This window comes from Chiroxiphia lanceolata, chromosome 13 (genome assembly GCF_009829145.1).
Source record: "Chiroxiphia lanceolata isolate bChiLan1 chromosome 13, bChiLan1.pri, whole genome shotgun sequence".
Classification (NCBI taxonomy): Eukaryota; Metazoa; Chordata; class Aves; order Passeriformes; family Pipridae; genus Chiroxiphia; species Chiroxiphia lanceolata.
This window is the reverse complement of record NC_045649.1, coordinates 2,056,228-2,076,367: the sequence shown is the minus strand read 5'-3', so window position 1 is coordinate 2,076,367 and position 20,140 is coordinate 2,056,228. Positions and strand designations below refer to the sequence as shown.

Sequence of the window (20,140 nt, the reverse complement as noted above, 5' to 3'; positions counted from 1 at the left end):
GGGAGAAGAGACAGACACCCACCTGGCTACACTCTCAGGTAGTTGTAGAGAGTGATGAGGTCTCCCCTGAGCCTCCTCTTCTCCAGGCTCAACACCCCCAGCTCCCTCAGCCTCTCCTCATAGGACTTGTGCTCCAGTCCCTTCCCCAGCCTTGCTGCTCTTCCCTGGACGTGCTCCAGCCCCTCCATGTCCTTCCTGAACTGAGGGCCCAGAGCTGGACACAGCACTCCAGGGGCAGCCTCACCAGCACTGAGTCCAGGGGCAGAATCACCTCCCTGCTCCTGCTGCCACACTGTTCCCTATCCAGGCCAGGATCCATTGGCCTTCTTGGCCACCTGGGCACACTGCTGGCTCATGCTCAGCTTCCTGTCAATCCACACTCCCAGGTCCCTTTCTGTCAGGTTTGTAGACAAATCCGAGCGCACCGAGGTATCTGCCTGACTTTTTACCCTATTGGTTGCACTCCTTCAGTCTGTAATTTCCTGTTTGCTTCTAAAGTTATTTTTACTAAGGGAGAAAAAAAAATAAAAATCAAGCGTTTATAGCAGTGCTGTCTGTTCTCTAGCAGGATACAGCAAAGATCGGAGTGAGCCTGGCAGGGGTCATGGATTAACTCCCCGGCAGCAGCCTGTCCCACTGCTCGCTCCACAGCCCTCCCGGCACGCGTGGGTCGTGCTCCTTCACTGCCTTCTCCTCCCTGCCAGCCCCACACCATGACATGGGAAAACATAATACTTATTGACCTTCACAGTTGGGTTTTGTTTGTTTGGGGTTTTTTCATTGTCCTGGGGTACCTTTCTGAAGCTTTTGTTAGCTTCTCCGTAAGTAGAAGAGGGTAGGGATGTCTACTGGAAATATTTGTATCTACATGCACATATGTAGTAGACAAGAGGATATCCTCGCTCTGGGAGATGGGGCTTTCCAAGAGAGCAGGCAGGATCCAAGCGTCCAGGAGAAATCTGGAGGGGGTGACCCTTGCACAAGTGACGCTCACGTGGTCCCAGCACCATGAGGAGGGCTCTCGGGGCACCTCTGAGCCCACAGTTCATCCAGCTCCCTGTGAGAGTCTCAAAGCCCCAAAACTGCCAGGGAGCCACACACAGTGAGGCCCCGGGAGCGTTCACAGCCAGAAGCTGACTTCCCCCCAGCCAGCCAAGGAGCCAAAGCAAAGCTTTAACTGGCTCTCCAACTTCAACAGCGTGGGCTTAGTTGGGGTCCAAGAGGCAAAGCTTCTGAGCCAGCAGGGATTGCCTCGCATGGCTGCAAGAGAGGAGAGCACAGATACAGCAGAGCTGCTGCAGAGTCTGGGCTGTGCTGGTACCCCATGGCCTTTCCAAGCCCTTCTTCATGGACTTCCCACAAGCTTGGGATGACCTGTGGTCTGATGTAGACCAGACCAACTGGGCTGGTGGCCACCTCCCCAGAGTGCCCTCAGCACCCTCCCTCCCTCCCTCTCCAACTAACCCACCATGGGTTTCATTTACCTTCAGGACAGCCTGCCTGTGTGACCACGGATGGCAGGAAAAGATGAGGTGAGAGGAGCCCAGGTGGCTTCTTCAGGGATCTTTGCCTTCCTGGTGGCCGCGAGGAACAGCTCTGGCTGGCTGCAGGGGTGATCACAACTCTTGGATCTGCAGTGCTCGTAAAATCAAAGCCCCCACCACGTTCCCATCCATCCTGGCTGTTCTGCGGGAGCCCCCGGGAGCAGCTGCTTGGTCACACAGTCCTCCAGGGATTCCCCCAGTTTGCTCTTCTGCGGGAAATCAGGGAAGTCTGAACCACGAAGGGAGGGAGGTGTGGATCACCCCACCCAGCTCCTGCTGACACGAAGACCTCACTGATCTCGTCTGTCCTCAGCCAGTCCACACTGCAGCCTGTTCCCCAGCACAGCCGGGGTGTGGGGGAAGCCTCCTGGGCAGCCCTGCAGCCCGGCGGGTGGCACAGCCGCTGCAGAGGGTCCCCAGCTCTGCGGGAAGCCCGGGGACACTCAGTGCCGGCGCACGTCGAGCAGAGCCGGGGGAGCCGAGGGGCTGGCTCCGCACACGCCCGAGGGGTGCAGCGCGGAGCACAAAGGCTCTCCCATCCTGGCCGCGCTGCCCTGGAACGCAGCATGGGAACCACTGCCCAGCGCAAATCTGTTCCTCATTATCCTCCCCGGCTGCCAACTGATCCCAGCTCCGTCACCAGCCGCTCGCTGCACAGCCCCGGCCAGCTCGCATCCCGTCAGGCGAGCAACTTCTGCGCGGCTTCGCCAGCCCGTGCAGCGGGGCAGACCCGCGCCAGGGCTGGCATCCCCCCTCCAGAGGTAGTACTGGAGTGGAAACGAATTGTTCGCTCCACCAACAGGCAGAGGAGGGTTCCACTGAAAGCAGGGACGGCTGCTTCACGTGCAAGGAGTAGGAAGGCAAACGCAGGAGAATTCAGGAGAGGTATTAGTCTGATCGTGTCCAGGTGAGATGGGTGCCTGCACACATGGACAGGAGCAGGAAGGAGCAAGGAACAGACTGATGTGTCTCCAAAATATGTATACCAAATGTATATATATACACACATACATTTATATGTATGTAAGTCAGAGGAAAACAGCTTTAGAAAGACAAGGCAGAGGGGAGCTACCTACAAGGGGACACACAGAAACCCAGCTCTTCTCAGACACACACATGGAAGAACAAGAGGCAATAGGAAGAACCTGCCCCAGGGGAAATATTTGCTGGTAATAAGGAGAAATTCATTCTGTGCAAGACCTGTGTAGCCATGGTGTGGCTCTGGGACACGGACAGTTGGCACCTTCAATGGGAACATTCCAAATCCAGTGGGACAGTGCTCTGAGCTACCTGCTCTAGCTTTACCATCAGCCCTGCATGGAGCTGGGATTGGACTGCAGCCCTCCCAAGCCCCTTCCAGCCTAAAATTTATGTGATGCTCCAACTTGCATTGTGCAACAGCAAGGTGGTGATTTTAAGACTTACTTGGAAAACACTCAACACCAATCCATTGCCCACAGCTCTTCCATCCAACTGATGCCAGAGCTGCCTTACATCCCCTGCTGACTTCACAAGTTTTGGTACCACAGAGAAAGTGGAGGAGCTGAGTATTGGAGAAAGTAAATCCCTGTGGAAAAAATGTGCAGGTTTAATGGTAGGCTTTAAATAGAAGCCTGCGTGCAAAATGACGGGTCTGTAATAATCAGCTCTGGGATGGGGTTTACTTACAGTAACAGTCAGAAGATTGGATGTTCTGGGTTACAGTGACAAGCAGCTCCTCTGGTTGTGCCTTACTCTGTCCCGGAGAAGCAGAGGTTTGGGCACATGTGTTCGTGGTTTGGCCCGTTCCTTGTGTTTTTCCACTGAAGCACTTTAGTATTTTTAGGCTGAAAGAGGCTGCTCTGTGCTGTGCTAGAAGGATCAGAGCAGTCCTGTGCAGGCAGGACGCTGCAAAGTGAAATACAGAGCATGGAGTACAAGAATAAAACCTGACAAAACCCTGTGGGGAAGGGTGTAGTAGGAGTCACCACCCCTGCTCACAACAGGAGGTGGGGTCGAGGGTGGGAAGAAGCTGCTGCCTGGTGGCCTGGAAAGCCTGCACACACATTGGCTTCTAGGCTCAGATATCCGTGGGAGACGGCTCAGATATCCATATCCATCAGCATTTCCCAAAGCTGAGGTGTCCACTTTCCCTCCTCTGAGGAACCTGAAGGCTGCAGACCCACCACTTCCAGGAAACAACCTGGTGCACTGCCAAAGTAATCGTGTCTGCAGGAGATGCTGGCACTGAGACCCAGCACACAGAGCACAGCTCAGCCAGCACGGCTGTCGGTGGGATGCAAGGCAGATGAGGAATGTCAGGAGGACCAAGAGCTTCCACAGGGGCCAGCACAAAGCTCCCAGGGCTAGGAGCTGTATTTGACCCTGCTAAAAAGGATCTGGGGGTGATGGATACAAGCCAAACATTCACCTTGTGAATCAAGTAAACCACACTTACTCTCCTTTGGGAAAAGCGGAACCAGGACATCAAGGGAAGAGCAAAACCAGCACACTCCGATGCAGGGAGGCTCCTGTGATCCAGAATACCCTGAAACAGAGCCCTTTGAAGCACATTTTTGGCAAGGAGAGAGGCAGCAGGGCCATGGGAAGAGGTGGGCTCCCAGCACGCTGCTGCTGTGCCGCAGCCACGGCTCAGGGCACAAGGGCTGGCTGCTCCCTCTGCACGGCCTGATGATGGCTGCAGGCAAGCACCTCTCTGGAAAGAATTTCACATTTTCCACAAACATTATGGAAACCAGGAAATCCATTTAGGCACATCGGGGCTGGGGGGGGGGCTGGGGCCTCAAGTGGAGAAGAATGGAAAGGCACGGGAGGAGAATGGAACCAGGATGGGCAGAGGTTCCCAGACAGCAGAGAGACCAGACTGCAATGTCTGCTCCAACTCGTTTATTGAACATTACAAAATACTCTGCATATATTTTCACATTATAACAATATTCTTGCAAATAAGATATTAAGTCTTGAGTCATTTGTGGTGCCCGTGGCTACAGAAAACACTGACCCAGCTAGAGATTTAGTATGGCCCAATATCAGAAATCAAAACCAGAATAAGTCATACCTGAAATGCAAAACTATATAAAACTTTTAAAAACCTCATGCTCATCTGGTGGGACTGCCACAGGGTCTCTGCTGAGCCCTGTCAGCAGTGCCAGGGGTCCCACCAGCTCACTTGCCCCACATTGGGCTCACCCACCCAGTGCATCTGAGTGTCCCCTTGGTACCTGCTGTCTCAGCACACCCACAGAGCTGGAACAGGCAGCTTTTACCCACTTTGGGGCATTAATAGTCCAAGTCTCCATTCTTCCCTAAGAGGAGCATCCCCAACCCTCCTGCACTGCCAGTGCCCAGCCATTGTGCTCTTTTGTGTGCTGAGCAGTTCTTGGGGAGCAGTTCTTGATCCTTGGGGTCACACCAGGAATAATGCACTGTGTGGACCATTGCCACCGGGTCCCACCACCCTCTCAGGAGGGAGCAGGGGTGGCTGGGAGGCAGGTGGTGGGGACAGACTTTTGAAGGTGCACTCAGCTCACACCCATCACCCCTGTTCCTTATATACATTCATACCTGCTGCTGCCTCCATTCCTTGCACGATGGCCAGCCCTCCCAGATGATGGGCCCCAGGCAACTGGAGGGACTGGGACATGGGCAGGATGGATGCCAAGGATGCTGTGCAGGGCAGCTGCCTCCTATCAAAGCCAGAAAGCTGAACACCACAGGTGTTGGGAACACATCCAGACAACAGGCGTGAGGCTGGCACAGCAGGTTGGCTGCCAGAGGAGTCCCTGTGCATACAGGTTCACTAGTCCAGCTCCTGGTGGAGCCAAACTCCAGGAGCGCTGCTCCCAGTCCTGAGAAGGTCGTGGCCTTGCCTCTGTGGTGCCTCCACAACTGGGGGAACACAGAGTTGCCATGGCAAGGAGCCCATCTCTGGGCGCCTGGCTGAGCTCCATGCACGCTGTGAGGAACCAGCACTGTGGCCACCTTGAAGTCAAAGGCTCGGTCACTGGGTGTGGATGGGCTCTCATGCACCGGCCACCACTCCCAGTCCTGTCCCCAGAGGTGTCCTACTCACAGCCAGGCTGAAGATCAGCTCATACTCCTACGCCTGTGAGCAGCCACAGCCCATTAGCCAGCACCCCCACACCTCAGGCCAGCACAGCCACGACAGGATCGAGTCTGGTTGGGATCCCAGCCCTGGGAGGAACATCTCTATCCTCCCGGCTGCTGAGGTGTGTAGGGACCAGAGAGGAAGAATAAGGTTTGGGGTCTGTGCCTCCCTGGGTAGACGGGGCTGGTACCTGGTGTCACAGCACAAAGCCAAGTTATCGACCAGGTTTGCATCAGCAGGTGCATGAGCAAAGCCTGCCCAGGAGTGCAGCTCCAGGAGGAGTACTGGCTTCTCCTGCCACTCCTGGAGTTTATGGAGACACACACAAGCTTTACAACGCAAGACAGCGGAGCAGTCAGCAGGTCACAGCCTGTCTGCAGCCCCCAGCCCCTTCCCCATCCACAGGGTGCCTCAGAGGTGGCTCGCTCTGTGGAACATCAGCCGCCTGGGCTCCACGGTGGGTGGCATCCTGCCCTGCTCCTCCGTGGCCATCAAAGGCTGCAGCTCCTGCTGCTCAGGGCCGTCTGGGCTGCTGTCACTCTGCGACCGGCCGCTCCTGGAGATGTGGCTGGGGAACTGGAAGCAGGAGCTCTGCTCTGGCATCATATGGCTCGCAGACTGGGGTTGTTCCTCCAGCACAGGGCAGACGAATCTCCTGTGCTGAGGTCCGCTCTCAGTGCCTGGCGGGGAAGCGATGCTCTCCAGGGAGGAGATGCTTTGGTTCCAAGCCTTCTGCATATCCACTGGCACGATTTTGGTGGTCTCCGAGGAGACGTAAACAGCCAGATCAGCCTGGTCTCCTTTCCATGGCAGCTCCTTCTCTGCCAAGGTGGGCGATGGTGGGATGATGCAGGGGCTGGGGCAGACGTCCAGGCTGCCTGTGGATGCAGAAAGAGGGACAGTGAGAAGGAGCTTGCACAGTTCTCAGTCTCTCCTTGGACCCTGCAAACATTGCAGAGCCACCCACTACCAAATAGCCATAGAATCTTAGAATATCCTGAGTTGGGAGGAGGAGTCCAACTCCTGGCCTTTTGCAAGACAACTCCAAGAATCACACCCTGTGCTGGCCCAGGGATGCAGGAAACACCAGGGAGGCTCTGCCATGCCTCCAGCGGACAGTGATTCTCCCATTAATGCTCTGCTGATTTTGGTTTTGCCCAGGCCAAGGCAAATTTGCTGCACAAGTGGAGGAAGGACAAGCTATCCAATGGCAGATGCCCTGGGGTGGGGCATCGGTGCCTACCAGGAGTTGTCTTTCCCTGCAAGACCTCGTCGGTGGCTCGAGCGACAAACACGATCCCTTCATCATCCTCTCTCTCCGTCTCCGAGCTATCACTCTCCTCCTCCTCTGAGCTGACCATCACCAGGACAGGAGCTGCAGCCAGACAGAGGGAGTTGTTTTGGAGGATGGGGCACCCTGTGGGGGAAGGGCTGCATCCTTGGGAGAAGGATTTGGTGCCAGTGCAACCCTGGGCACTGTTGTGCCACTTAGCTGGCAGTGGGCAGGCACAGCGGGTGATCCCATCCCTCCAGATCCCCCTGCCAGGACCTGCCAGCCTCACCTGCCACTGGCCTTACCTGCCTCCTGCCAGGGGATGTTTCTCTGCGTCTTCCCATTGGGTGTCTCTTTGGTCAGAGAGATGTTCTTCTGTGAGGGAAGAGGGACTGGCTGGGACTGGCCCTGTGCAAACCCCAAGAGGTGGCCCTGCAATCCAGGGTGACCCTGGCCATGCAGATTCCCACCCTGGCTACATGGCAGGTGGCAGTCAGTGGTTCCTAGTCTTTATGTTTGCATCCCCACGGCCCTACAACAAACTGTTCAGCTGCAATGGCTTCAAAAGAGAAGAAACCCAAGGCTCAATTTAAGGTGCAGTGTCACACTTCTGAGACTGGATCTGCACCAACATTCCAGATGCTTTATGCTGAGTGCTCTTGGAAAAAAAAACTGGCTTCTCCACGGCTTAAGACCACTTTGCTCAGGGAAGAGCCACCCCATAGCATTGCTGGTGTGGTGGTGACACATGGATACGTGACACCTGCATGATCACACACAGAACTGAGATATGAGCTGCTTTCACTGCTGGCTGTGGAGCTGCCAGTGCCCTACAGCACCTCACTTACACCCCAAAGGACCTCTCTGACTGCATCCTGGGGGAAGCCAAGTCTCAGAGCTAGGAAAAGAGCAGGAATTTGGGGAGCGCTTGCCTTTTTCCTGCCCTTTTCCTTCAGCCTGGCCTTGTTCTTGGAGGAGCAGACATTGTGCTTTGTGGACTTGAAGGTCTCCAGACGCCTCTTCATGTTCTGCCGGAAGATTTCTTTATCTTGGCGCTCTTGTTTATCTGGAGAGATGAAGTGACGGCTGTAGCTGGCCTTGTACTGGCCGAGGGAGAGGCAAAGAGACACAGGGTGAGCAGCTGGCCCCGCAGAGCATCCTCCATCCCTGCTCCTCCTGCGGGCGCTGCTCCCCGCGAGCTCAGCCCGGCCCGGCAGTGCTCACCCGCCGGCGGGGCTTGTAGAGGCTCCCTCGCAGCACGTGGTGCATGGCAGCGTCCTCCTTGTCCCGGCGGCTCCGCACCGTGTCGATCACCTGCAGGTCCAGGCACGCGCCGCTCCCGCTCTCCCTCCTGCGGGCAGGTGGAGGTGGAGGGACTGGACTCGATGCCCGCACTGTGCCAGCCCCCTGCCAGCCCCGGTACAACCCACCCCCAGGGAAGAGGGCGGCTGTGAGGTCCAGCGAGGTCCACCCAGGGGCTCGGAGGGATGTCCGTACTCACAGGAGGTTTGTGACCGACGACTCGGACATGGACGTGCGGCTGGGCATGGAGGGCAGCGCCAGCTTGGCAGCCGAGAGCACGTGGCCACCCTGGGAGGGGGAGGGCAAGGCTGGCATTGGGGCAGCAAGGACCCAGCTGGGCTGGGGGGTCCCCACTGCCTGGTCAGAGGGTTCACATGTGACCACACTTGGGGGGGACCTCTCCTGTTGGGGCCATCCTGCCGCCTGGCCCCCAGCACGCGCCCTTACCTGATCAGCGAAGCTGATGGCATCACGGATGTTCAGCTTGTAGTAAACATCCCAGATCTCGTCCCGCAGCCTGTAGGCAGATTTCCGCATCAGGAGCTGGCTCAGGTACTTCTTGTCGAACTGTTCCCACCTGTCATGAGATGAAGACACAGGCGCTTCAGCTCCCACCGCACAGCACGGCCAGAGACACCTGCCTGTGCAAGGATGAGTGCCCAAATCATGGCAAAGGGAGGCTGGGCACACGGGACCTGGCTGGGCACAGGGACACACTGCCAGGGAAGGGCAGGAGGGGAGGAGACATGCTGACCCCTCATCCCTGCCCAAGGGGAAGCCAGAGACCAGCAGGTCTGTGGGAGGCAGGGGGAGTGGGACTGGGGCCAGTGTGGCTGCCCTGCTGGAGCACTTCCCCTCCAGGAAACAGGCTTTTTGCATCCTTTTCCTGTCGCCGTGCTGCAGATAAACACTGCCCAGGCAGGAACAGGGCTGTTCCCTCCTCAGTGCCCAGCACAGCTCCATCCATGAGGAGGCACAGGGCCATTGCCACCCCCACAGACACCCCACGGCCCCCCAGCAGCTTCGGCCTTGACAATCAATCCCAGCTCCACACCATTCCCAACAGCACCTCCCTGACCTCTCTCTGGGATGCCTTTGGGATTTTGATCTGCTGCACAACATCAGTCAGGTGGAACCTATCCAGAGTGATGGACAGACATACAGCCTTCCTGGTCCTGCTGCCCTGCCTACAGCAGGGGTGTCCTCCTATGGGGACCCTGTGATATCCCCATGGCTGGCACGTGTCCTCCCCCCAGCTGATGGCAGGCAGAGGATCCTGGCTAAGACACTCACTTGTCCCGCCAGTAGTGGTAGCCGTGGTGCCCCACGATGTCCTCCACTGCCGCCAGGATGTGGTCAAAGGCCTTGAGTGAGGGGAAGAGAGTGAGAGTGGTGGCAAGGCTGGGAGTGCCCCAGGGATGCCGAGGCTGTGCATGGCCCTCACCCAGCCCTGCCGGCGTGGGGAGCTGGGCAGCCTCTGGCACTTGCACCTACGTGCTCGTGCAGCTCCTCATTCAGCGTGGGCTTGTGGTGGTCACTGCGCTTCACCTTCAGCCACGTCACCAGGGGCTTGATGGTGAGGCCCTAGAATGGCAGGAGAAGGCAAGGGAAAGACTGGGAGGGCGAGAGGGTGCATGGCTGGGGCACGGGGAGCAGAAGCAGCATGAAGTGACCGGGGACAGTGGCTGTACCAGCCGCGTGTGCCCCTACCAGCCCAACCCCCTGTGCCATGTCATAAGCTCCCAGCCCCCTTCCCCTCCTCCCTGTGACTCCCCTTGCTGCAGGAACCCCAGAGCCAAAGCCCATCAGCAGATTTGCAAAGAGAACAGCTTGGCCAGGCACACACCATCACTGCCCTTGGAGCCAGTCCCAGAACAAGAGGCCAGTGGGGAAAAAACATGGGCCATGGCCCCACCATCACAACAGTTGCCACAGTGGTCCTGCACACCTGGTGATGGATGGGGTGCCAGAAGGCACCGAGGACCAAAGGTCACTTGAAAAGAGATGCTTTCCCCAAGCACATGTCCCCAGGCCAGCTCTGGGGCAAAAAAGCAGCACTGGAGGAGGGCACAGTGCCCATCCTCACCTGCACAATGACAGTGAAGAACACCACCACGATGGTCGTTGCCACAAAGTAGTCCTTGGCTTTCACCTTCTCCCTGTCCAGCAGGATGACCAGGGCGAAGGCCACGGCCCCACGGAGGCCACCATAGGACATGACCACCTGGTCGATCCTGTCCAGGGGGATGAGGCGGAAGCGGTTGAGCACGTGGGTCTGGAGGACAACACCTAGGGAAGAAGGAGAGCCTGGGATGCTGCAAGAACCCTGCCCGCTCCTGGAGACAGCACAAAATCCCGGCCAGGAGCCGTGGCTGGCCTTGTGCCCCAACCTTTCTTGGGGAGTACCCCTTTTTGGCATGAAAGGGGCAAGGTGCCACCGGCCAGACATACGGCAGGGCAGACTGACCCACAGCTCTGAAGAGCAGGATAAAGAACAGGGTGCCCAGCACCAGTGCTGTGTCCCATGCCCACTTGGAGGTGTCCACAGCCGAGATGCCCAGAAACATGAAGATGATGGTCTCTGAACTGCTGGCCAGTGTCTTCATGGTGTATTTGACCGTGGTGCGGGATTTCTGGGAGATATTGGCTTCCACGTACTTCTTGCAGCAGATCCCACAGAAGGTGACTCTGCAGAGGGGCAGAAGGAGCTGGCATGGCCCTATGGCAGGATGAGGAGCGGGTCTGCTCGCTGCCTCTTGCTGCTCAGCACTGCAGCCCCGACCCCCTGGATCCCCTTGGGGGCACCCCAGTACTCACGCCAGGATGGAGGAGAGCGAGACCATCTCGGCGGCGAGGTACGCGACGTAGGCCAGGAGGAAGACGAAGAGCGGCTCGATGATGCGCACGCGCTTGGTGAACCGCGTGATCAGGGCCAGGAGGAAGGCGAAGAGCAGCCCCACGGCTGTGCCCCCCAGGCTCACCAGGAAGAAGGAGGCTGTTGGGAGGAGAAGACTCATCTGCACTAAAGGTAAGCGGGCCCAGCTCCTGTGGCCCACGGCCACACCACACCGGGCTGGCCAAGCCCTGTGTTCCCACCCGGGTCCCCACCAAGTATCTCATGGAGCATGGAATTTTGGATTTTGGGATGATCCCAAAGCATCCCCTGGAGCACTTCTGTTATGGAGACAGGCTGACGGAGTTGGGTTGTTCGGCCTGGAGAAGAGAAGGCTCCAGGGAGATCTTAGAGTCTCTTCCAATATCTAAAGGGGCCACAGGAAAACTGGAGGACTTTTGACAAGGGCATGGAGTGACAGGACAAGGGGGAATGGCTTCAAACCGACAGAGGGCAGGATTAGATTGGATATCAGGAAGAAATTTTTCCTTGTGAGAGTGGTGAGGCCCTGGCACAGGTTGCCCAGAGAAGCTGTGGCTACCCCATCCCTTGGAAGTGTCCAAGGCCAGGCTGGACAGGGTTTGGAGCAACCTGGGCTGGTGGGAGGTGTCCCTGCCCATGGCAGGGAGGTTGGAACAAAATGGTCTTTAAGGTCCCTTCCAACCCAAACCATTCTGTGATTCTCTGCTGGTGACCAGCATGTGTCCACTGGGGTGGAGATGACAGATCTGGATGCTCAGTGCCCACCCCACAGGACAGCAGCACCCATGCTTGCCCCTCTCCACTTCCACAGTGGAGGAAGAGGCAGAGGGGCTGGTGTGGCACATACTCACCTACCCCCTTCACGTAGTCTGTGGCGTGGATGTGTGCTGGGCCCAGCTCCACAAAAGAGTTGAAGACCTTGTACAGCACCTGCAGGCAAGGCAAATCCTTTGAGGAATGCAGGATATCCTGCCTTGAGAAGGGCAGGATGGACCCTGTGGAAGAGGCATCTCCTGCCCCAAACCTGCCAGTTGACACAGCACATCTCAGCAGGCAAAGTCCCCCAGGGCCAGGAGAGAGGAAAGACCAAGAGAGCATGGCAGGGGTCTACCCAGAGCTTGGGGATGACACCTGCATCCTCTGACCTGGGAGAGTCCAACACCCTGGATGGCACTGGGTTCCACATTGGGGTCCCCCAAACTGCAACTCACCACGGTGACAGCATCATTCAGCAGAGACTCGCCAAACACGATGATGAAGAGGGTCTCATTCACGTGGACCTCTTCAAAGACAGCCAGCACTGCCACGGGGTCCACAGCTGAGATGAGGCTGCCGAAGAGCAGGAAATCCATCAGCCCAGCTTCAACACCCGGATCTGACAGGACAGAAGGACCCAGGTGAGGCAAACCATCCCCCCCTGAGCCCCTCTCACCAGGCCAAAACGAGCCTGTCCCTCATCTGATCCCAGCTGCAGCATCTCAACTGGGAGTGCAGTGGGATGAACCCAATGAGAGTATTCCCAGACCTCTGGGGTGCCCCCTGTAAAGTGGGGCTCAGCACATCCTTGCTGCAACAGGAGAGGAGCATGAGGGATGTCCCCCTTGGCACCCAGATGCGTCTCTGCCCCTCTGGCAGGCACCACCAGAAGAGGGGTCCAGGCATCAACCAGTTCCTCAGGTCTCAAGAGAGCTCAAAACACAGCCCAGGCCAGCCAGGGCCAGTGGCTCCAGCCAAGGACAGGGAGCAGAGCGGCGAGCCAGCTGCACCAGCCAAGGTCAGCAACAAAAATAGCAAAGACATGAATCAGCCCAGTGCCAAGCAGGGCCCATTTGTCCTGCGAGCTTGACTGTCCTGCCAGAGCACCATTCCCAGGATGCCAGGACCCCGTTCGTGCTATGATTCCTAGGAATCCACAGCAGGGACAGGCAGTGGGCTATGAAATCGGGGTGCTTTGCACCTCCGACCTGTTTTCTGTGGGTGTGGCCCAAGCTGGGCAGCCCTGCACACCCACCCATGAGCCCGGCCCGGTGCAGCCCCCAGAGCGCTGTGCCGGTGGCAAAGGAGTTCCAGAGCGTGCCCACCACCGCGTAGGTGAGGATGGCACCGATGTTGTCGAAGAACAGCCGGCTGGGCATGAAGTAGCCCGAGTCTAGGACGATGGGGGGCAGAAGGAAGAGGAAGAACATGTTGGGCTCCAGCTGGTACTCGGCTTTCTTCGCCACGGCCAACACGATGCCCCCCAGGACCAGCCCCAGCAGGATGAGGAGGCAGCTCTCCGGGACAACGGATGTCACCTTCCTCGACAGGTGGAAAACTAGAAAGAAAAGAAGAATGAGAGCATCAGCCAAACAGGCACATAGACAGAGCATCCCAAATCCAGAGGCTCCATGGAAGGGTTGGGTGATGAATGATGGATGGGGGAAGGACAAGGGAGCACCTCAGGAAAGGCTGCCTCCTGGCCATGTGTGCACAGAAGACCTTCCAGCTGCCTCCCAGGTCAGGATTGCAGGTCCCTGATGCTTTGGGATCTCCCTCTCCTCCTCAGCCACTGCCTAATAAGCCAAGCAGCCAGGCACTTTGCTTTTCCTGGCCTCTGGTATCTGCACTTACAGGATTAAAGCAGGCAGTGAGCACATTCACAGTGTCACGAGCGCTGCTGGCTGCTGCTCGAGTGAAGAAATCCTGGTTCACCGGGACATGTTACCCCACTTGGAGACGAGGATGCTCAGCCCTGGTGACGGGGTGACCTTGTTTGCATCTGTCTCAGCAAGCAGCCAGAGCAGCCAGCAAACCACTGCAGCACAAGCCATGCCAGAGCACAATCTCCCTCAGCACAGGCTAACCTACCTGCATGCAAAAACACAGGCACTCGGGAGCTGCAGCTTTAGAGGTGCTTGGAATAATCATTTTATTCCGTGTGAGGTTGGGACCAAATCTTAAGCTACTGTGGAACAGGATGTATCCTGTGAAGCAAGCAGAGGATGTCCTGGTATCCATCCATCAGCAATGTGGCAGTGAGCCTGCAGCTCAGGCACGAGCCAGCAGGATGCCAGCACAGGGGACTTGCTCCTCCAGGCACCCTTATCCTCAAGGCCAGGGTGTTCTGTGAAATCCTAAATCAGTCCAGCTTCCAGGAGGGCAACCCCCAACCCTCTGGATTTCTCCTCCCTAGCACAGGGTGCTGTATTTTTGCTGCCCCAAAAAGAGCACTGCTTGGGGAAAGGCTGTCGAGTGTCACAGCAGGTTTGCCCCCACATTGTTGAGTTCTGCCATCCACTTGTGACATCCAGCCCAGCTCTGTAGCATGACTTGGCCATCAGAAGAAGAAATCTTCTCCTGGGGAGTGGGTTCCTCCAGGCACTTCCAGAGCTACCCCTGTCCTTGCACACTCAGCAGGTACAAGGGACGTCAGGGCAGGCTCTGAGCCATCACTTGGCTGCAAGCCCAGCCCTGCTGCCAACCCAAAACCCAGTCCCTAAAGCCCTTTAGCGGGATTAAAGGTGCCCATTCCTTGTGCCAAGTCATCCCTCCAAAGGAAAAGCTGTGTTGTGGTCACACATCAATCCCAGGTCACTTGGCTGCTTCCTTCTTTTGGAAACCCCATGGACAGACCATAAGGTCTGCCTAGCCCAGGGTCCTGTCTCCAGTGACATAGACTTGGAGAGGAGCCCAGGAACAAGCAGTGCTTCATCAGTAGGTTTCCATGTTTCTCTATGCCCTTGTCATTCTCCTCTGAACCTGTCCCAGTGCTGCTCTATCCTTTCTGAGACAGGTCCCAGTGTCCCTGAGATGTTGACACCCCGGGAACTGAAATCATAGCCTCCTGATGTTCTCCCTTTCTCCTTTCCTAACACCTCTTGGGTGGTTTGCTTTCCTTCACCACGGCTGAGCTCTGAATTAGAGGAGATAATTTAATGCCAAAGATCTGGTTCCCAACTAGAGACAACACCTTTGAGCCCACCACTCAATGTGCAGGTTATGGGCCACTTTTCCTTTCATTGAGGACCCGGAGAGGTTGCTCCTTGGCACAGTAAGCCCTATCCATGCCATCCTGGGAAGCCCTGGCACTGCTCCCCTGCCTTAACACACTGGAAACACTGCTGCAGTCAGCAAGGGCAGAGCAGTGAGGGATGGTGTGACCTGCAGCTCCATCACCAACCACCTCAGAGCAAAGAGCCTCTGCCAGAACTCTGCCACTGAGCATCCCAGCCACAGAGCCTGGGACATCTCCCCTCAGCTCCAGCCACCTCCACTCACTGCCACAGGCTGCAACACAGCCCCCAAGGCCGTGCTGGTATGGACACTGCAGCCCTCCAAGCAGACCCACAGCCTGGAGAAGGGCTGGCTGAGCTTCATCCAAGCTAAATTCCTGCTAAATGACCACACAAGCTGCTGCAGAGCCCCGTTCACCCCACACAAGCTGCCTTTGCCGGTGGATGAATGGTGCTCGCTCAGCGCCTGCAGCAGGCTCTGAAACCGCTTCCCACCCACGGGAACAAAGCTCTGAAGTTTTCAAGAAGGGAACGAGGCGTCCAGCCCCTTTCTGCATGCTCAGGAACATTGCCAAGATCCCTGTTCCCTGCTTCAGCAACCCATCTGCATTCCCCATGCTGTGGGGGTATGTCCTGGCTGGCTGCAGAGACCCAGGAGAGCCTGCAGGGATGCTGTGGGGACAGGGGTCCTGGCTGTCATCCATCATGGGAGTGTTCAAGGCCAGGATGGACGGGGCTTTGAGCAAACAGGTCTGGTGGAAGGTGTCCCTGCCCATGGCAGGGGGTTGGAACGAGATGAACTTTTAAGGTCCCTTCCAACCCAAACCATTCTTAGTTCTATGATTACTCCCTGCAAGCCAAAAACTTGGGCAAAGAAAGGAGCAGCGTCACTGGGAAAGACCCTGCTTGTCCAAAATCCCCTGGCTGATGAGGAAAGCTGCCAACCTCCCAAGCAAACGGCAGCACATGAGCTCCCCTGAGTCGTAGGGAGCTGCCAGTGGGGACGAGCAGAACGAGCTCTAATTTTACACACACTAGTCAAGGATTTCAGCATTAAAGGTTCCCACAGCAACGGTAACTTAGCCACATGTGAATTAACTTCAGAGCCATAATTCATACTCAGGCATCCATAATACAGGATTTGCCATTGAGAGGACTTGGGGCCAAAACCTGCTCTGCTCCTCTGGAGCTTGGGAAATGGCAAAACACCTAAACCAAGACGGGAGTGGCTGGGGACAGAGGTGATGGTGCGAGGAGAGAGGGTTGCAACCCATGAGGATGCTGCTGAGTGGAAAAATATCTGTCTGCTGGGGAACCCCTGCCCGTGGGGGAGTCGTGGGTAAGGAGCACATCTGTGGCAATGCTCCTCACTTCTCTCTTCCCCACATCCCGTGCTCTGACCAAGGACAGAAAAGGCAGTAAGGCCCAGACGATGCCTCACTGTGCAGGAAGGCAACACCCAAGCCAGTTTTTCCCCACCCCAGCTGTTTGCTGGCTCGGGGCACCCCAGCATCGTGACTGCCTCTGAGAACAGAGCCCACAGTGTCATTTCCCCATCACCCAGGCATGGGGCCACTTCCTCCCCTGCAATCACAGGGCTGTGAACTGGCAGCCCAGCGCCACAACCACAGCGGTTCCTCTGCGCCAGCCTATGCCCAGCGTCCACGGCCACCACAGCTGGCACTGCCCTCTCCGCTCCCCAAAATCCTCTACCCCTGGTTCATCTCCTCTGTGGGCTCCTGTGCACCCTGGGGACCGCACATGCCACCTCTGGGGACACCTATGCCCAGGCTCTGAGTATCCATCAGACCCATTGGATACGTTAAGCCAGACAGCCCAAAGCTACCAACCATCAGGGTTGTGTCTCCCAGATGGAGAGGGAGAGTGACCATCAGCTTTCCTCAGGCCTGGAAGAGTGTGGCAGGTCTCGAGGCTTGGGAATGATCCCAACTCAGGCCCTCTTGCACTCACTGGGGCAAAGTCCAGGGTGATTAGAGGAGCATATCAAGGGAAACCTGCACAGGGAGCAGCTCCAGGGAGACATTTGAGAGAAGAAAACAAGAGCCAGGGAAGGGAATTGTCTCTCTGATCTTCTGCAGGTAGGAGGGACGCACTCAGCAGCTGGAGGTGGCACAGCTACAGCAGAGGGCTGTATTTTTAAGCTTACAACGCCCTTTAATTCATTCCTCGCGATGCTTCAGGACTCCCTTGCGAGAAGGCAAGGAAGGAGAGGACTGTGAGATCCACGATGATGCTTGGGACAGGCAGAGGCCAGCTGGGGGCCAGAGCTGTAGCTGGCCCCTGTGTACCGAGTGCTGCTGCAAGTCCCTGGCTGCTCGAAGACTCCCCTGCCTAACTCTGAACCCACCAGTTCCAAACTAAGAGGGTGCTCGCACCCCCACCACGGGGGCTGTGCCCACAGCGGGGTTCCCGAGGAGGAAACCTGCCTCAAGGTCACAATCTCGTCCCCTGGGCCCAGCACTGCAGGCAGGGGCACTGCGGGGGACCAGCCCCTGGGGACCCTGTTTGGCACCCACGCGCGGGCGTCCCCTCCCCAGCGCCCCGGGTGCTGGTGGGGGAGCCCAGCCCTGCGCAGCTCACACACATCCTCCTTGCGCCTTCCCACACAGCCTCTGGCGGCGGAGCCTCCCCCGGCTGCGTGGTCCTGTGCTGGGGAGCACGAGAGCCCGAGGCCACGCCGATCCCCAGTGACCCGCTGGAGGGGACTGCAGGCACGGACCCGTCCGCAGCCTGCTGGGGACACGTTCTGCCCGACACTGGCAGCACCAAGCCCTTACCGGGGCTGGGGCGGGGGGAGGAGGATCAATGGCTTCCAGACCTGCCAATGGCATGTGCCGTTCCAGCCTTTGGGAACACGGGACATCCTTTGGGGCATCTCTTCCCTCCTCTGCGCCGACCCGCCCATCCATTGCAGGGAAAACAGCCTCTGGCCCCCACCCCGTCCTTCGGGTGGTACCTTCTCCCCGTCCCCGCGCATCACCCCACAGCAGGGCACGGAGGACGCGGCGTGGCGTGGGGCGGTCCCCGACCCCCGCGACCCCGCTGGGGGTGGCGACCAGCCGGCTTTGCCCCCATGACCCGTGACCCGGTATGCGGTGACACGTCTCGTCTCGGGTGCCCCCGGACCCGCCGGCGATGCCGCATATCCCTCTGCTTTCCCTGGGGGCTGGACACGGGGGACCGGAGCGCGGAGAGACACGGGGACACTCACCGATCTTGGCCAGGCTGGCCACCAGGATCCAGGCGGCCACCAGGCAGGGCGCCTGCACCTCCTGCCACTGCCACCGCAGCAGCTCAGCTCCCGCCGGGGCGGCGGGGCCGGGGGAGGCCGCCGGGGGCTGCATGGCCCCGCCGCTCCCGCCGCTCCCCGCCGCTCCGCTCCGCCGCGGTCCCGGTACCGGCCCCCGCCCGCGTCATGCGCACGTGGGGCCGCGCCGGGACGGCCCCCGCGCCACGAGCCCCGCCCCGACCGGGACCGGCCCGCCCCGCACCCCCGGTACTGTCCCCGATACTGTCCCGGGGCCTCCGGTACTGCCTCGGACCCCCCCGGTCCTGCCCAGGCACCCCATCCCCCGGTACTGCCCCAGGGCTCAGCACCTCCCCCAGACCCCAACACCACCCCGCTCACCCCTCGTACCTCTCTCCATCCCAGCTCACATGCACCCTCCTGGAGCCCCCCGCCCCGTGCTAGTCCCCTTGGCCCATGCCAGCCCCCTGCCCCTGTCTCAGTCCTCCCTGCAACTGCCCCAGTGCCACCTGCATTATCCTTGTGCCCCCACGCTGCCCTCTACCCCGTGCCAATCCCCTGGCACCTGCCCAGTGCCCTTTGCATCACCTTGGTCTCCTGTGCCCTCCCCCAGTGTCCTTGCTCTGTCTGAATCCTCCCACGCTCGCTCACTGCACCCACCAAATTCCCACTCTCCCCACACACCTGATCCCACTCCCCACCAGCTCCTTCCCAGCTGAGACCACCCACCCCTGCCCCAGACACTGCCTGAGCACCAGCCTGGGAGCACCTAGGGGGGCACCCAAGATTCCTTCTTAGGGGTGACAGGGCATGGGCACCTCTGGATGCTGAGTGCCCAGCTGAGCCCCCTGCCTGGGGGGAAACGAGCTGCAGGACACCTCCCTGGCAGCCTTGGTGCCAGCACCTCTTCCCATCTCTCTGCTCGGGCACAAATGTGCTGCAAACATTTGCCATTTGAAGCCAACGGCTGGGGCATGGGGGCTGGAGCCTGGAGCAAGGGGAAATCCCCTTGCCCACCACTCCATCACATCTGACCATCATCACCGCTCTGTCAAAAAGAAAGTAAAATGGTTTTTGCACAAGCTTTGCCTTGTGGGACTGTGCAACTTGAGATCATTTTCCTTTGTGCTGTCTCTTGTTACCTGGGAGAAGAGCCCAACCCCCACCTTGCCACAACCTCCTTTCAGGGACTGCAGGCAGTTGTAGACTAATGCTGACTCCAAGAGCAATGACACCTTCTCATGTCCCCAGTCCCATCCCTGGTGCATCCATGTGCCCCTCCTGGGTCTCCCCAGGGGTCCTGGCTCTCTTTTGCATCCTCATTTCCCAGCCTGCCATAGCCTTGGCAATTAACTTGGCAATGCTTGTCAATCCAAGCATTGACACCTTGGATGTATAAACACCCTCGTTAGCATCAACACTGTCCGTGGAGGCCCCGAGCTGCCCTGCTTCCAGGGCAGCACCACGGCACCCATGACTCCAGGCCGCTCATCCCGTGCCAGTTCCTCCCTGCCCTGGGATGGGGAGGTGCAGCCCAGGCACCCACCCGTGCTCCAGTTCACCCTGGGCAAGCAGCCCTACCTGGCCCTCCGGGGCAGCCCGGAGCTCCCAGAGCCTGGAGCATCCCGGGGACTGAAGCATCCCTCAGCCTGGAGCATCCCTGATGCCGGAGCATCCCGGGGACTGAAGCATCCCTCAGCCTGGAGCATCCCTGATGCCGGAGCATCCCGGCGGAGCCCCGCAGACGCTGGAGCAACCCGAGGCCTGGAGCATCCCGG

The 20,140-nt window shown here is 58.4% G+C and overlaps 1 protein-coding gene across 2 annotated transcripts; it reads right to left on the bottom strand.

Annotated features, from left to right (window-relative positions):
- Window positions 1-4,415: 4,415 nt before the first annotated feature.
- Window positions 4,416-18,459, bottom strand: SLC9A5 (solute carrier family 9 member A5). Of its 2 annotated transcripts, XR_004359395.1 has the most exons (14): window positions 18,327-18,459; window positions 13,114-13,416; window positions 12,314-12,477; window positions 11,954-12,032; window positions 11,045-11,222; window positions 10,695-10,915; window positions 10,314-10,516; window positions 9,722-9,811; window positions 9,521-9,591; window positions 8,675-8,804; window positions 8,427-8,515; window positions 8,150-8,276; window positions 7,858-7,991; window positions 7,231-7,300 (listed from the first exon to the last, which is right to left on the bottom strand). XR_004359395.1 is itself a non-coding variant. In XM_032700825.1 (13 exons), the coding sequence occupies exons 2-13, from the start codon at window positions 11,068-11,070 to the stop codon at window positions 6,064-6,066; spliced, it is 1,797 nt and encodes a 598-aa protein (XP_032556716.1). In that variant the 5' UTR covers window positions 11,071-11,222; window positions 11,958-12,027; the 3' UTR covers window positions 4,416-6,063. The 2 variants fall into 2 exon arrangements, 1 of the variants encoding a protein (XP_032556716.1); XM_032700825.1 differs by lacking the exons at window positions 12,314-12,477; window positions 13,114-13,416; window positions 18,327-18,459 and adding exons at window positions 4,416-6,530; window positions 6,896-7,027 and having other exon boundaries at window positions 7,858-8,028; window positions 11,958-12,027.
- Window positions 18,460-20,140: the final 1,681 nt, after the last annotated feature.

Bases quoted from the DNA above. Each gene is read 5' to 3' on its own strand.
- SLC9A5 (XM_032700825.1), bottom strand. From the start codon at position 11,070: ATGGTCTCGCTCTCCTCCATCCTGGC. The intron at 8,516-8,674 runs GTAAGGGCGCGT...TCCCCCTCCCAG, and splicing joins CCATCAGCTTCGCTGATCAG to GGTGGCCACGTGCTCTCGGC. The intron at 8,029-8,149 runs GTGAGCACTGCC...TCCCTCGGCCAG, and splicing joins TCTACAAGCCCCGCCGGCGG to TACAAGGCCAGCTACAGCCG.